The sequence below is a fragment of the Ailuropoda melanoleuca genome, chromosome 16 (genome assembly GCF_002007445.2).
Source record: "Ailuropoda melanoleuca isolate Jingjing chromosome 16, ASM200744v2, whole genome shotgun sequence".
Taxonomy (NCBI): domain Eukaryota; kingdom Metazoa; phylum Chordata; class Mammalia; order Carnivora; family Ursidae; genus Ailuropoda; species Ailuropoda melanoleuca.
In genome coordinates, this window is record NC_048233.1 from 38,360,106 (window position 1) to 38,376,045 (window position 15,940).

Genomic DNA, 15,940 nt, shown 5'->3' on the forward strand with positions numbered 1-15,940 from the left:
GGTCGCTCAGCCTGATTGTACAGCATTCCCGGCCATACTCACCATCCGCCATAAACGTTGAAAGCATTTCAGTGACGAATCAGGCAGCTCTTAAGGCCTGGAATTACTCGTGCCTGGCCAGCGGCACCCCACCCGTCGCCGCCCCGCTCCACTTTACAATTCGCTGCTTATTCTTTAAGGCTTAGTTCTAATACCGTCTCTCCCGTAGAGAGCCTGCTCCGTACTTTGCGACAGTTATTCAGTTACATCCTTAGGAGTGTAGGCTCTAGAATTGGTCCTGAGTTAGAAATACCTTTTGAAATGTGTGATTTTGACCAAATTCCTTAACCTCTATGAGCCTCAGTTTTGCCTCTCAAAATGGAGGTAATTTGGTACTTAAAAGAGTTTGTGAAGATTAAATGTAGAGCTGTTAGAACAAAAGTTCTTGATAAACGGGAACTGCTTTTATTACCTGTCCTTCCAGCGTACTTTGTATAGGCCCCTTATAACGTTTGCTCTTTATAACACCATTATTTGTTCTTGCCTGCCCTATTAAACCTTGAGCTTAAAAGCCCAAACTGTCTTGTTTATAATATCAGTGTACAACAGTGTTGGGCAAATGTAAAGTCAAGAAATTTCTTGTAAAACTTTTTTAAAAGCACCCTTTCCTTTTTCGTTCTTTTGTGTTCTTTTTTTCCTTTTTACTCTTAAAGGCTCTTTGAGACAGGAATTTTTCAAAACTTGGAGAAGAAGCTGAGATCCTAGGGGGAAGAATAAGCACTTCCTTTGTTCTCCATGGTAACCAAGCATGGACCAAGAAGGCCCTACTGTTCCCTTTCTGCTTAACAACTTTAGACAGGTTTCATCTTAAGTATAGGCCCCTGGCCTCTCTTTTCTCAGACCATTAATTTTAGAAAACTTGTAATTGCCAACCTTTCTCTCGCCCCCTTTTAAACGCGTATGAATCTCTTTTAAAGCCTTGTGCCAGTTTCAAGACCCAGGGGAAGGTCTTTCTCAATGACCTGGGAGCTATCCCTTTGAACTGTAATCCTCAGGAAGATGGCATTCCTATTTCCTAGTCTCTATAGAAGGGTAGGAGCCCAACATCAATGGGCACCTTGCTCCAGCTGCAAAACTACAACCTGTAAACTTACTTTTCCTTTGAGTAAGACCTGTCACCACCCACAGGTGGCCCTACCGCAGCTCTTAATAACTCTCCAGGCACTTGTTTCAGGAGAGTTGAGTTCAATGTCCTGTTGCAATAGTCTTAAATAAAGTCTTTCTTTCCTGTTTTATGTTCTACATTTATTGTTTCTTCTTAATTACACCTGTGTTTCATTTCTTCCTCGCTGCTGACTGAGGACTTCTCACACGTCCTTGGATATCTAGAGATTAACCAATTTGGATTCAAAAGATTAGAACTATGTGGAGCAAAGTTACCACTTTCAAGTCATTGCAGGAGGTAGTGTGATGTGTATGATGTGGATAGGGTAGTATATTTTTCTGAGGGAATCCTAACTGAGGTGCATTTATCTTATGGAAGTGGTACCAGAAAATAAAGAACAGACCTGTCCTCTTTTTTTTTTTTAAGATTTTTTAAAAAAATTTATTTATTTGAGAAAGAGAGAGACAGTGACAGAGATAGCGAGAGAGCACAAGTGGGGAGAGTGGGAGAAGCAGGCTCCCTCAGCAGCGAGTCTGACACAGGACTCAATCCCAGGACTCTGGGATCATGACTTGAGCCAAAGGCAGATGCTTAACCAACTGAGCCACCCAGACGTCCCTTTTCTATTATTATGAAAGGGGCATGAGGAAAAATGCAATTTTCAAAGAAAGAGAATGGCTAAAAATATAATAACCCTCTCAAGGGATGTTAAATGTGGTTAAGGAGAGAAGTTAGAGGAAGTGAGAGAGGTCAGAGTTGCAAATGGAAAGGCTTCTGCAATGGTAAAGGTAGTGTGGAGAGGTGTTCCTTAAAGCACAGGAAATGAAATGTATCCATTTAAGATGGGAAGTAAGGTGCAATAGGATTGAGTTGGAATGAAATGAAAGATGGTTGGGAAAAAAGGAAGACACTAGGGAGAGGGGAGTTAATTGAGAGTCTATGCCAGGGAAGGAAACTAGTAGTCTGAGAAGCTTGGCAGAGGCATTGACTACTTGGGTCAGAAGGGAAATATCAAGGAATCTTATTACCTAGGAAACTAGAAGATTTAGGAGAAGGGGTTTGACACACTAGCCTCTCTCACCTTCCTTTCCTCAACAACACACAAGCATAAAGTTAAATTGAATGCATTATTATGGTGGCAATTTAATGCCACTATAAGGTCTCCCTCATGGGCTAGTGGAGGCTAAGATATGGAATTCAGGCTGATGATCTTTTTCATTTTCTTCTTTTCTCTGACTTTTCTTAATGTCAATACTGCTCCCTAATTCCCCTTTTCTTAACTTTTCCTGCTACTTTTTCTTATGTAGAGGTCGGGGTGGTTGAAATGGATTCAGAATATGAGAGTGGAATGTGAGAAAGAAAAGAAGACTAAAATGGCAAGTTGAATGAGAAGAAAACTTTACTTCTAAATGTAAATGCAAAACTCAGGCTGGGAAGAGTGTGTAAAAGTGCTGTACAAATAAAATGAAATGGAGTTAAGTGCATTAATGTCTTTGTAAGATCCTGTTGTGACAACATAGAAGAAAAACATAGGAAAGTCTCAAATTATCCTGAGAAAGGACCAAGAGAAAACAACACTTGAAGTGAAATCAGACAGAAGAGCATTAGACACTGACATGATCTTCCAGATCTGATGGTAGTAGGAAGAAAACTATGAATGCTCCTTCCTAGAGCCTTTCAGCATTGCAGAATTATCCAATTGTCAGGGCTGGGGCCGGGGGGGAGCTTCTCTTCCAGGAGGCTTCTCACTAGACAGCCCCTGCCTGGGCCAGGCTGGTCTTCCCAAGGGCCCTCAACATGGCCCCCTTCATTTCCTTGTTTCGAAAACTATAGATGATGGGGTTGCACATGGGGGTGATGATGGTGTCGAGGAGGGAGAAGGGCTTGTCTTTGTCAGGGTCATGTGTGCTGCGAGGGTTCATATAAGAGAACATGGCTGAGGTGTAGAGAAAGATGACCACAGTCAGGTGGGAAGCGCAAGTAGAAAAGGTCTTTCCACGACCTGAGGAGGAGGCTCTGCCAAGGATGGAGGCCAGGATACGAGCATAAGAGATGACAATGAGCACCATGGGGCTGAGCAGCACCACGATGGCATCGGCAAAGATCATCTTCAGACTAAACTGGGGGTCTCCACAAGAGAGAGCGATCACTATGGGGGCCTCACAGAAGAAGTTTTCTATGTGGTTGTCTCTACAGAAGGGATTCCGGAATGACATATACTCAAGAAAGATGCCATTGATCAGCCCAAAGAACCAGGCAGTACTCACCAGCTTCATGCAGACCTGCCGGCTCATGATCTGGGCATAGCTGAGTGGGTGGCAGATGGCAACATAACGGTCATAGGCCATAAAAGCCAAGAGGATGCACTTGGCCACTCCCACGCAGAAGACGAAGTACATCTGGGTCGAGCAAGGGACAAAGGAGACAATGTGGTTCTTGACCACCAGGTGGATCAGCATCTGTGGGATGGTGGTGGTGATGAAGCAGACATCCAGGAAGGACAGGTGGCCAAGGAAGAAGTACATGGGGCTGTTGAGCCTGGGGTCTGTCCAGGTGATGAAGATGATGAGGCCATTCATGGCCATGGCAAGGCTGTAGAGGGCTAGGAAGAGGGCAAAGAGCAATGCCCGAGTGGAAGAGGAGCTCTGCTCAAAGCCCACGAGGATAAACTCTGTCATTGTGCTGCCATTCCTTAGGTCCACTGTCTTGGACCNCCATTCATGGCCATGGCAAGGCTGTAGAGGGCTAGGAAGAGGGCAAAGAGCAATGCCCGAGTGGAAGAGGAGTTCTGCTCAAAGCCCACGAGGATAAACTCTGTCATTGTGCTGCCATTCCTTAGGTCCACTGTCTTGGACCTGCTTGAGGAGGGAGGACAGGAAAAGCACAGGTGAGATAGCTGTAGGGGAATTAAGGTACTCACTTGCACTCAGAGATCCAGCTATAAAAGAACAATGAGTGATGGTAAATGTCTTGGAACTTTAATAAACTATGTAATTGGCAATATGTGGGCAGTGAAGTTGCCAGGGTCACCACAGGCTGCATACATGGAATTGCAATATCAAAAATTGAGGAAGCAATGGTTATACTTTATTCTGGTTTGGCCAGGCCTCAAATGAAGTACTGCATCTGCTCCAGGGCCCTAAATATTGAAGGACTAGCCACTAACCAAAATGTGTTCAGAGGTGCAAAACTAAGATGGTTGGGCCAGGAACCCATGCCAAATGAGGAAAGGTTTAAGAAATTGAGGAATGGGGGGCGCCTGGGTGGCACAGCAGTTGAGCGTCTGCCTTCGGCTCAGGGCGTGATCCCTGCATTATGGGATTGAGCCCCACATCAGGCTCCTCCGCTGTGAGCCTGCTCCTTCCTCTCCCACTCCCCCTGCTTGTGTTCCCTCTCTCATTGGCTGTCTCTATCTCTGTCAAATAAATAAATAAAAACTTAAAAAAAAAAGAAATTGAGGAATGGAGTATTTGAGGGAAGGGCATGGTGGTTGTTAGCTCATATTTAGGAAGAGCATATTTAGGAAGAACTTGGGAGATGTTTAAAGACATACGTTTCTAGAAGAAGAAAGTGCTTAGTCTAGTGTATGTATTTAAAACGATAAATGGGTTGAAGTTTCAGAGGAAACAGGTAACATTCTAGCCCTCAGCATTGCCTCTTAGGTGAGAAAGATTTGTATTACTCTGGAAACAGCCATGCTTACCAGTCATCCACCCTCTTTCCAGACTCCCTCTCCCAGTGGTTGGTGCTGCTGCATCGACCACCCACGCAGTGCATGCTGGAGATGGGGCCTGCTTGTGAGTTCTTGCGCGCTTTCCCAATAGGAGACAGTTTTCCTACAGGGGTTGGAACTCAGGGCTAAGCACTTTTGGGTGGAAAGGATGCAACCATTGCTGAGACAAGGGAAGCTATGAGCAGGGCACAAATTCAGCCTTTCTGGAATGGACCTTCAGAAAACTTTGATCTGTCCCTTTGCTTCCAGGATAAGTCTTGTTCTTTTCCCATGATCAGAGAATGAGCATTCAGAATTCTCATGTTCTTTTCTCATTATTGTAACTTTTAGGAAGTCATTATGTTCATAGTAAATCTCTCTTGTGCTCTTCATCTTGTCTTGGAGTTAGGATATCAGATAGATCCCTTCCACTTTCAGATGGTTAGTGTATTCCTTCTTAACCTTTAGTTCCCAACTACTCTTCTTCGTTTCCTTTTCTCTCACTCCTTTTTCTATACACTCTTACTCTACCCCTCTGGTAGTCTTTCCCCCTCCTTTCTCCACTTCCACTTCTCACTCTTTTCTTCTCCCTCTCCCTTTCTCATATTTGGTGTGGCTGTCTGCCATTCAGCTACTTCTGGCTGGACTCCCCTCTCTTCTCCATGTCTTTAAACATCTCATGTTGCCTATCTTAATTTTAGAAGAGACCTACCCTGTTACTGCCACTCCTTCCCACATTGGATTCCCTGTAGGTGATTTCCTGATAGGTCCAGGCAGTAGGCCACCCCGTCATCTGTACTTTGGAATGCTCCCCTAGAACTTGTACTTCGAGTTTCTCCTCTTGGGGCCCAGAAAAGGCAGGGAGGTTCAGAGAGCAATGTTTAACCCAAGACATGGCCCAGAATCATGGGCCCGGTGGACATGTTAGAGTCAAGGTCAGACTCTGGGCAAGGGAAGGCGGTGAGCTATGCTCCAGACAAGCCTGGGACTTGTCCAAGAAGAAACTAGGTTCAACCTAAGAAAGCACTAGGATCTATAGGAATATATAAATGCTTATTGTGGTTCACTGTGCCAGGAAGAACACTCCCTGATACCTGGCATCTAGCGTCCTGTTAACCACTGGGGTTAACCAGTCAAGCATTTGCATAAATAAATAGGACAGTGACTTGAAAATCACATCCTACCTCATTCTGTTGCTTGGCTGGTGATGATGCTTATCACTGAATCACTGCAGCAAACAATAGAGAAAATCCCATGGTGTTTGAAGAAGAACTGTTCCAGGGAGGATGGTCCGACCTGGTGGGCCACTCTGGAAGAGAGTTGGGGTGATGACCTCGTTAGTTCTTCAACATCCATACCACAGATGATGAATGTTTACTTAAATAAAAATACCAAGTTACATACGTACTGCACTTTAACTGTCACATATTCCACTTGTTAATAAGCTTACTTGGTTCCACTTTTTCATAGCGTATGGTTTGACCTTCTCAGGACTTTTAATTTTGTCCCAGGGCTAACTGAATTTTAGCACCTTGACTTGAAAACCACATGCTCTCTTAATTGTTACTTGAAGAAACACCAGCAAGAGAATAAGAAAACATTCATTTTCCTTTAGCTGCAGACAATCTCATATTATTCTATAACATAAAACATGTCCTTGCGGTTGTTTCTGACAAAGAATTTTCTGGGCCTAGACATCAGAAATTGTTGCTATGTGCTCTAAACCTGATTGTGAACCTCTAGAATATAATTTTTATTGGTGGCCTTAATCATGGCCATCATAATATTTAAATTGATATCTCACTGTTTTCAGAAAGCTATATACATATACACTTGTGAGATTTTTCTGTTAAACCAGAAGCGGATCATGGGATTTTCTTCTGTCAAGGGTACAGATATAAAATAAATAACCACTCATGACCCCTTGGACTTCTTGTTTAAAGACTCAAGGGTCTGTAATCTCATTTAAATTAACAATAGTTTATAAAGTAGTTCACACATGCCATGGCTTTTAATTGTAATTTAAGGATATAATTTAATCTCATCGAAGAATGTCTGTTAAGTTATGTTGGACAATGTAGTTGAACACAGTTTGGCAAGGAGAGAGGAATAGGGAGTAAGTTTTCAGCTGTGGGTCTAGACTGGCTTCAGAGTTGACTAATTAACCTACTGTTCTGATTCCTTTTAACACCACTTGCAAGGAAAATAGAACTGTTTCAAAGTTCAAAGAGCCTCTTGGAAGAGCAGCCAACATGAAGGTGGAAGTAGGACTGGTTTAATATCTTACACCCTGTGGTTAACTGTAGACTTAATGGGGTTGGAGGACACAATGCCAGATATTGTTAGGGGTGGGGAAGGTGGGGAATAAGTTCTTCCATATTCCTGATGTTTCCTTCCACATGGATGAAACTGTGATAGCATAACACCCTTGAGCTTTCTCTTCTTCATTCCACCATTCCATGGGGAGTGGAGTGGCTTCCCAGATTGGTGATTTTAGAAGGAGAAACCGAACACATGTTTTCTATCCCTTTCCTCTCACCTTCTCCTTGGAAGTGAGTGGTCTTCTCCCGGGCAGGCTCTACCCGTTTGGGGAGGCTTTGTGGCTGTACAGTCCTGCCAGTTACTGGGGAATAGGTTTGTCTGTCTAACTCTCTGCTTCTGGATTAGGAAGTCCAATTGCTCCAATGTCTGCTTTGTTATTAGTAAAGGTGATGTTTCAACCTCCACCGGCAGACTCTGTCTTATTTCTAAGATGATTCAGAACCAGGTGGGAAGAGCGGTATTATTTACTGGACCCCTCAAAATCCCTAACGATTATTATTAGTAATATGATCACTTATATGGAAATAAAATTTAAACAAAGAAACATGCTAGAGCCTTGATTATAACGACAAGAAACCATGAAATCACAGTGATGTCTGGGAAAGAGCCTGAGAGGGAAGAGTTCTGCTGATACACGTATGCTGAATGCTCAAGGTATAGTGCTGGTGAGTTCAGGGAGAGAAGTCTATGTTCCTTGATCACAGGAGCACAATGAACAACGTGTGCTATCGTAGACTAGACGGGTGGGAAAATGCCTCATTGTAAGGTTAAGATTCTGATTCCTGTCTTACTTACTGAAGAGGAGCAGGACACTGTTGAATACATTCAACAGTTTTAGCCACAACCTTCCTGTAGCCTTCCTAGCATGCTATGACCACAGGAAAGACAGTACGACACAGCACTGTATTGTTCATTTATTCTGGAGAGTATGTTTGTTTTAGGAATGAGATTGGTTCATTTAGTTGTAAATGAACTCATCAGCTTTGTTTAAATCATGTAGAGTCTTAGAAAGCTTCAGCTTCTGTGAGTCTTGGCTATCTTCTTGCAGGTCTGCTGTAAATAAAATGTGCCTCTAGTAATTTCAAATCTAACACAGCTTGAAATCTGGTTTCTCTTCTGCATACTCTAGCCCCTTCATTTTCTGGATTAAATACATAATTTCATGACTGAAAGCCAAAAAGCACTATTTTTCTGAGCAGAAAAACTTTATGGTGGATATATTTATCCTGGGGATCATGGAGCTCTAGGGAGTCAGAAGATATGTTTCAGTGTGTCTGTGCAACTCTGAAATGTTATATGAAAACATGTGTGCATGAGAGCATTTTTCTTGAGAGTAAAATGAAGAAAAACATATTTGTTGGTATGGTTGTTGTGAAGACTAAGAGGAAATTTATTCATTCAACCAAAAATGTGTGTGTATGTAACTATGTATATATGTATATATGTAAATCACATAGAACAGTATTTGTAGTAGGGGAAGTGCTCAACAAATCTAAAGTTTCCTTTTCTAGGTTACTGGATAAATAAAAAATATTAGTTAAGACATTTATATTTTTAATTGTCAGTAATCCTCAAAATCCCTGAAGCCCTTTAAAAACTGAATCTGCAAATTAAAAATGTATTTCTAAGCATTGTTAAGTTCTGGCAGAGCAGTACAGTTGTGGGTAGAGATATTTTACAACTTAACTGTGCTAAGATATGATTAAGAGCTCCTATAGGGCTTCAATAAAATACTGCAGTATCTCAGAGTAATAAAATAATGAAATACTCAAGGAAAAAGTGTGTAACAGGAAAAAACATCAACTCCAGAAAAAAGATCTGCTAACGACTGACGGATTCAGAGGTTGTTCTTGGAAAAGTGCATTTTTATAAAAGGAAAAATGGCCAATGTAAGTGGAAGCATGGATTAAGCCCAGAAAGCCTGAAACTGAAGGTTGAAATTATACCCAAACTTTAAGGAAGACTTTAAGAGGTAGAAAGTGGCCCTAAAAAGATATTCTTTTAGTAAATTGAGTTATTAGTAGATATGTGATTATTGTGATATAAAGGATAGATTCAGTGATGAAAACCAGTTTCTCCTCAATATTTAATAAGGAAGATAGAAACTCCTGTCCAAAACTGGACAACGCCTGGATCCACTGGAGGCCCCAAATTCCATAATGGACGATACTCAGTAATTTTGAAGATTTATTTATTTAAAAAATTTTTAATTCATTGGGGCTTCTTTGAGAATTTAGTGAAGATTTCCACTGCTTCTCAAGGCTGAGAACTAAGAGCCAGGCTGTAAAGTCTCCTAATTCAATAAGATTAGATCAGCAGTCAGCCTTCAGGAAGAAGGCAAAGGCATCCACCCTCCTGATTCCAGCTCAGACAAGCTACAGTTCCCCTAAAGTGGATACTCAATTTCTCTTTGTTAACTAACAATGAGGATTTAGAAATCAGATTTGAAAAAGTCAAAGAAGGGCCATTAACCATTCAAAAATATAGACCTGAGGGTTGCAGAAAGGGAGGTGGGTGGGGGGCTGGGGTAACTCGGTGATGGGCAATAAGGAGGGCACGTGATGTGATGAGCACTAGGTGTTATATGCAACTAATGGATCATTGAACATTGTGTCAAAAACTAATGATGTACTATACATTGGCTCATTGAATTTAAATAAAAAAAGAAAAAAGATATAGACCTGATGAAAACCTCTAGATAGAATGAAGGTGAGCTCCAGAATTAGCCTTGCTAAAAGAGAAGGGCAACCAGGATCTAGAGTTCCTTGTTAGTGAGACGGGGTTCATCCACAGCCAGAGATCAAGAAGAATACACAAGCTGCAGAGCTGTTTGGAAGATTTTGCCACCTGTCTGTGGAGGAAGAGAACCAAGTAGCTCTATCTAGCTGGATGGTGTCTCACACCAGAAATACTAAAAAGAAAGTAACCTACAGTGAGACTCTTTACCAGGAGCAAAAAAGTGAAATTAGAAAGACCTTGTAAGACCAAAGCCATTGTCTGCCAGGCCTTACTCTGCATCCTACTGCACTAGCCCCATCAATACAAAGATAGCCCAGGCCCTTACCAAACAAATCCTTACGTGGCCAGAAAAAAAAATTGTTTTCCTTCTGATTTGGTGCAAGCTTTTTCTCCTATAATGCCCTGTAATTGTGGCATTTCTAAAGATTTTTCAAGAAAGATTTTATGTATTTATTTATTTGAGAGAGAGTGCAAGAGCAAGAGCACAAGCAGGGGTGGAAGGGAGGGGCAGAGGGAGAGGGAGATCCCCAGGGCCTTGGGCCTTGATCCCAGGACCTTGAGATCACAAACTGGCCAAAGGCAGATGCTTAACCCACTGAGCCACCCTGGTGCCCCTATAGATTTTAAAATTTGAGAAATAACTTTGGAACTCCATGATTTTCACTAACACAGCTGTATGAAATTTGGGGAATTTGGAAATAAAACGGGAAGGCAACAGAAAAGAAATTTTTGCCATGTAGAGCCTAATAAAGTTGTACAGACAAAAGCAAAGGGACCCATGTCTGAGAGATATTTGGAGGACAGGTGTAAATGACTTTTAAGGAAGGACAACTACTCTCAGTGCGAGTCCCTAGAGGCCTCTGCTGGCAACTCTGTTACAACTTAGCAACCCATCTCAATGTCTTAGGAACTCACTTCAGAAGCGTTTCTTTAGACCTACCATTTCCCCTCTTTTCTCTTCTAAGTTCATTCCCATACCCCTTTTCTTAAGCAAGATGGACACTGAGTAGTCTCTTTGCTCCTCACCGGGCCTTCTCAACAACTGGCTTGCAGCAGAGATTTTATCCCATTGAGGTAAATTGTAGAAATGTTCTAAATTCTCTCATTGTTTCTCTCTTAGTCTTCTGCTTTCCTTCTGCCTCAGAAACCACATTGCCTAGCTCCTGGATCCACTTGAATCTCTCCATATCTCTCTGAAACTGAGGCTCTCTGAAGTACCTGCAGTCCCTGACAAGGACCTGGCCAAGGCCAAGTGGTTATAAATGTGCCAATGCTGGGCATGCCAGATGCCTGTCATGGGCTAGATTCCTGTGATGTCCAAAAGGTAAATGTAGGCCACACGTTCTCCTAGAGGACCCTTCTTATTGATCTGCACTAATGGGAGACACCATAAATAATGGAATTACTAAACATAACCTCAATTTCATATCATAGCTGGAGTTCTAACTCCATATTTTGCCTGCCTCCATCTCCTAAGACTTGCTCTTCCATGTCCTTATCCATTCACTCCCTGAGCCCTAATGTGAACTTACAATTCAATTAGAAGCTATAATGAAACCAGAGTACACGTGCTGCTCCTCTCCCTTAACACAGTCACCTTCAATATGGAAACTTAACGAGTAAAACAACCAAGAAACCAAGGGAAAGAGAGAGGAAATGATAATGCAAAGGTATGCCTAATGATCTTCCTCTGAATGTTGAGGGCCTGTGTATATGTCCAAAGAGGGATGAATAACAAACTGAAGAGGAGAATTTAGCAGTCAAGAATTATTGAACTTCGGCAGATTGGATAATTTCGCTGTTCGATGGCATTAGTTAATCTGAGCTATTTTGCTATTTAAAATGCCTGAAAGAAACTTGGAATGACTCTAAATAGGTCAGAGAAGAAAAAGTGAGAGATAGTGGGGGGGGGATGCCTACCAATTGAATAGAAGAGAACAAAGCTGAAGCACAGAAAGATTCTTGCACTAAGAAATGGATGATTTTAAAGGTGAATAGTTACATATTTAGAGACTCAAAAACCATTTGGAACTTATCTATCATCTTATAGGGAAGCAGTGAGGCTAGCACGGTAAAGTACAGGCACTTTGGAGGCAGGCATACCTGAAATTCAACCTTGGCATTGTCACTTATTATAACGTGGAGTTGGTTAGCTGAGACACAAGCTTTTTTCTCCTATAAAACAACGATTAACTAAAATAACACGTAATTAGAGGGTGCCACAGATTAGACAATAAACAAAACACTAGCTTTGATCTCTGTTTCCTCTCCCTCTCCCTGTGGTTTCACTTCACATGTGGAAGGAATACTGTAAAGATCTGGCCAGCTTCCCACATGCAGAAACCCAGAGAAAGAGGAGGTTCTCCTCCATCCTAATGGTTCCTGCCTCTCCCTATCCGGAGGGTCTTTCATCTCACTCAGTTCCCCCCCACCCCGATATATGTGAGTCCCATTTTCTCTTAATCTGGCTTCCAGAAACATTGCAAAAAATATCAGCCTCGAGCTCTGTGCACAATTTCTAAGAAAGGATCATCCTCAAGTCACTTCTTGGCCTCTCTTTCTCCAGGGAACAAGAAAGAAAAATGCCAGATAAACAGAAAATACTGACACACATAAACATATAAAGGAAGGGCTGGAAAAAGAAAGATATGAGAAAAAGTAATCCTGGAGATAGTGGAGAGATCCCATCCACACAAAACAAAAAAAGAAGGAAAAACGTTAAAGCCAAAGAGAGAATTAGAGAGACTGAAACAGAGAGAAGGAAATAGGAAAAATGTGCATACATGACAAGATGACGTATATGTGGAAAAGTGATGAACCGGTGGGTCTTTGGGGGAGGGAATAGAGAGAAGCACACCAGGAGACAGAGAAGTAACGACCCAAATCTTGGCACAGAAAAAAATGAGACGAAAAGCCAAATGTGGAAAAAGAGACTGAGAGGCTGACCAGGCAGGCTGAGCATGGCTCCCTGGTCATGTAGAATCAGAACTAAATAGCCAGGTACTAGGGTTCTGCTCCTTCAAGTTCTAGGAATGAAAGATTGACCTTCTGGATTGTTTCCTTCTCTGCAGCAATTAGAGACATGTCTTCACAAACCAGACCGGCCCCACCAGACACATGCAAGCCAGGTGCCCCTCAGCCAGAGCCATGAGGGCTTGTGGGCAGACTCTGAGGGCCTGATGGAACCTCAGAGGGGTGATTGAGAGAACAAAGTAGCTGGGAGAGAACTGGAAGAGCGTAGACGGTGCTAGGCATCCAGAGAGGGAGAAATGGACAAGGTGGAGGTTAATGGAGTCTCCTTCATAACCTCTTTGTGCAGAGCCCTGGGGTGATCGGAACACAGCTGGTCATTGAGAAAGCCAGGGGGTACTCATCTCTGATGGATGCCAACCGAGTCAGGGTCAACTTTCAGTGCAGAAGTGAGCACATTCACTGACCTTCTCCACGGGCTTTGGTACATGAAGGTGATGACATTGGCTGTGCTGATCTCAGGCCCAGAGGAGTGATCCACAGGCACAGAGTGAGGGTGCAGTGAATTCTGCTGCAAACGAGCAGCTTGATTATAGGGCAAGGAGGACATGCACACAGGCAGGCATGAGCTTCTAACTGGTTCCTGTTGGGATCCAAGTGTAATAAGGCCAACTATCTCTTGTGAAGTATTACCATTCTAACTGGATCCCTGGGGAAAGTCTTATAACAGTTCATTCCAAGGCTCCCTTGTGAAGCTATGTCCATGGCAGGTGGCCTGGAAGGTCTAAAATAGTCTCAGGTTTTCCCAGGAAAGTTCTAGTCCATTTACCAGGTAACTTGATAGACAAGGGGGCCTGGCAAGTATCACTATCCCCGTGTCCTCAGCTTCAAATCTGGGAGCCCTTTAACTCTGGTCTACCAATTTTATTTTGAATTAATTTTCTAGTTAGGGGTTCTGATGACATAGGCAGCATTCCTTGTGTACCCAATTAAATACTTTTTCATATCATTATGCTACATTCAACACAATAAAAAACATTGGCTGTGTACCCACTCTGCTCTAGTCACCTTATTCAGCACTAACTACCATCCTCTACCTTTTCCTCATCACACTTCCTTTCTTGAAATCTGGAAGAACCTTCTTTCTCCTAATCCATCCACTGTTCTTCCAAAATCCTGCCTGCTGAGCACTGAATTTGAATCTGCCTAACCCAAAGAACTTCAGTCATCCTCACATCCCCTCAATCCTCTAAAGCTCCTCTTTCTACTCCTAGAGAGCCTGGATTCCTGTAAAATTGAAATTTATGATGCTTGTGTCCTGACTCACTCTAAAGGTGTGGGATGGCTTTTTCTCTGCACTCTACCATATACTTCCATCACCATCACCAAGTCTTGGTCTTACAAAATCTAATTTAATTGGGGCATTTTTGGACCATAACTCAGTTTGGAGGAAGACATGATTTTAAAGCATAAGGCACAAAAACTAAGTTTCAGGACACTGAACTTTGCAGTACAAGATGTCTGACGTGCCTTCAGATATCCATCCAAAAACTCCCGAAAAAAAAAAGCGCCAACTTGTCAAGTTCTTTAAAAACAGCTATTTCTATACCTTCAATTGATACGCTAAGAAGGAAGGTTATTGGCCTCCTCACTTCCCTATACCTCTCATCCACAACATTTTATGACCAAATTCCAACCCAAACATGGGGTTTTTCATTCAAACCCCAAATTTGGGTGAAAAAATAATTATAGTTGATCCTGGGACAACTTAGGGGTTAGAGGCACCACCCCTGTGTGCAGTCAGAAATCTGCATAAAACTTTAACTCCCCAAAACTTAACAATAGCCTACTGTTGACTGGAAGGCTTATGATCACATAAACAGTAGATTAACACATATTCTGTATGTTATAGGTATTATATATTGTATTTGCACAATAAAGCAAGCTAGAGGAAAGAGAATGTTATCAAGAAAATCCTTAGGAAGAGGAAATACATTTAGAGTACTGTACTGTAAAAATTCCATGTGTAAGAGCCCTTGCACATGTCAGACCTGTGTTGTTCAAGGATCACTTGTAAATCAAAAACAGGGATGTCCAAAGTGGTATAATTTCTAGAGGCATTAGGGCAGCGTTGTTAACTCTATTGATCCTATGTGAGGTAAGTCTCTATATTATAATTCCCATTTATTTAGAGTTTCTCTAGTGACATTCCATAAATTTATATGCATCTTTCCATGAAGGATTGACTGTTTTCGGTTGGGTTATTCTTATGTACTTTATATTTTGGATACTATTTAAAGTGGTATCTTAAAATTTCAATTTCCTAATATGTTTGCAGGCATATAGAATGCAATTCAGTTTTTGTATATCAATTTTGTGTCCGGTAACCTCATTAAAACCTATGAATTTTAATAAGTTATCTGTGTATTCTTTTTGTTTTTCTATGAAGACCACCATATGTCATCTGAAAATGAAGACAGTTTTGGGTTTTCATTTCCAGTTCTTACACCAATTACCTATTTCCCTTGCTTTACTGTCCTTTCTAGGATCTTCAGTACAATCTTAAGTATGTATACACAATGGAATATTACTCAGCCATCAAAAAGATGAAATCTTGCCATCAGCAACGATATGGATGCAACTACAGAGTATCATGCTAAATGAAATAAGTCAGTCGGAGAAAGACAAATACCATATGATCTCAATGATACGTGGAATTTAAGAAAGAAAAGAGATGGACATATGGAAAGGGGGAAAAGAAAAAAAGGAGAGAGGGAAACAAGCCATAAGGGACTCTTAACAATAGAGAACAAACTAAGGGTTGATGAAGGGAGAGTGTGGGGATGGACTAGAAGGGTGATGGGTATGAAGGAGGGCACTTGTGATGAGCACTGGGTGTTATATGTAAGTGACGAATCACTGAATTCTACTCCAGAAACCAGTAACCAATATTGCCAACTAAAATTTAAATGAAATAAAACACAATCTTGAATAAAAGTAGGGATAATGATTACTTAGGCTTATTTATGATCTGAGGGCAATTTTATTTTTTT

The 15,940-nt window shown here is 41.8% G+C and overlaps 1 protein-coding gene across 1 annotated transcript; it reads right to left on the bottom strand.

The window, feature by feature from the left end:
• Window positions 1-1,656: 1,656 nt before the first annotated feature.
• On the bottom strand, window positions 1,657-4,921 carry LOC100474969 (olfactory receptor 10AD1). The gene is made up of 2 exons (XM_034644778.1): window positions 4,848-4,921; window positions 1,657-3,889 (listed from the first exon to the last, which is right to left on the bottom strand). The coding sequence occupies exons 1-2, from the start codon at window positions 4,919-4,921 to the stop codon at window positions 2,893-2,895; spliced, it is 1,071 nt and encodes a 356-aa protein (XP_034500669.1). The 3' UTR covers window positions 1,657-2,892.
• Between the last annotated feature and the right edge of the window lie 11,019 nt (window positions 4,922-15,940).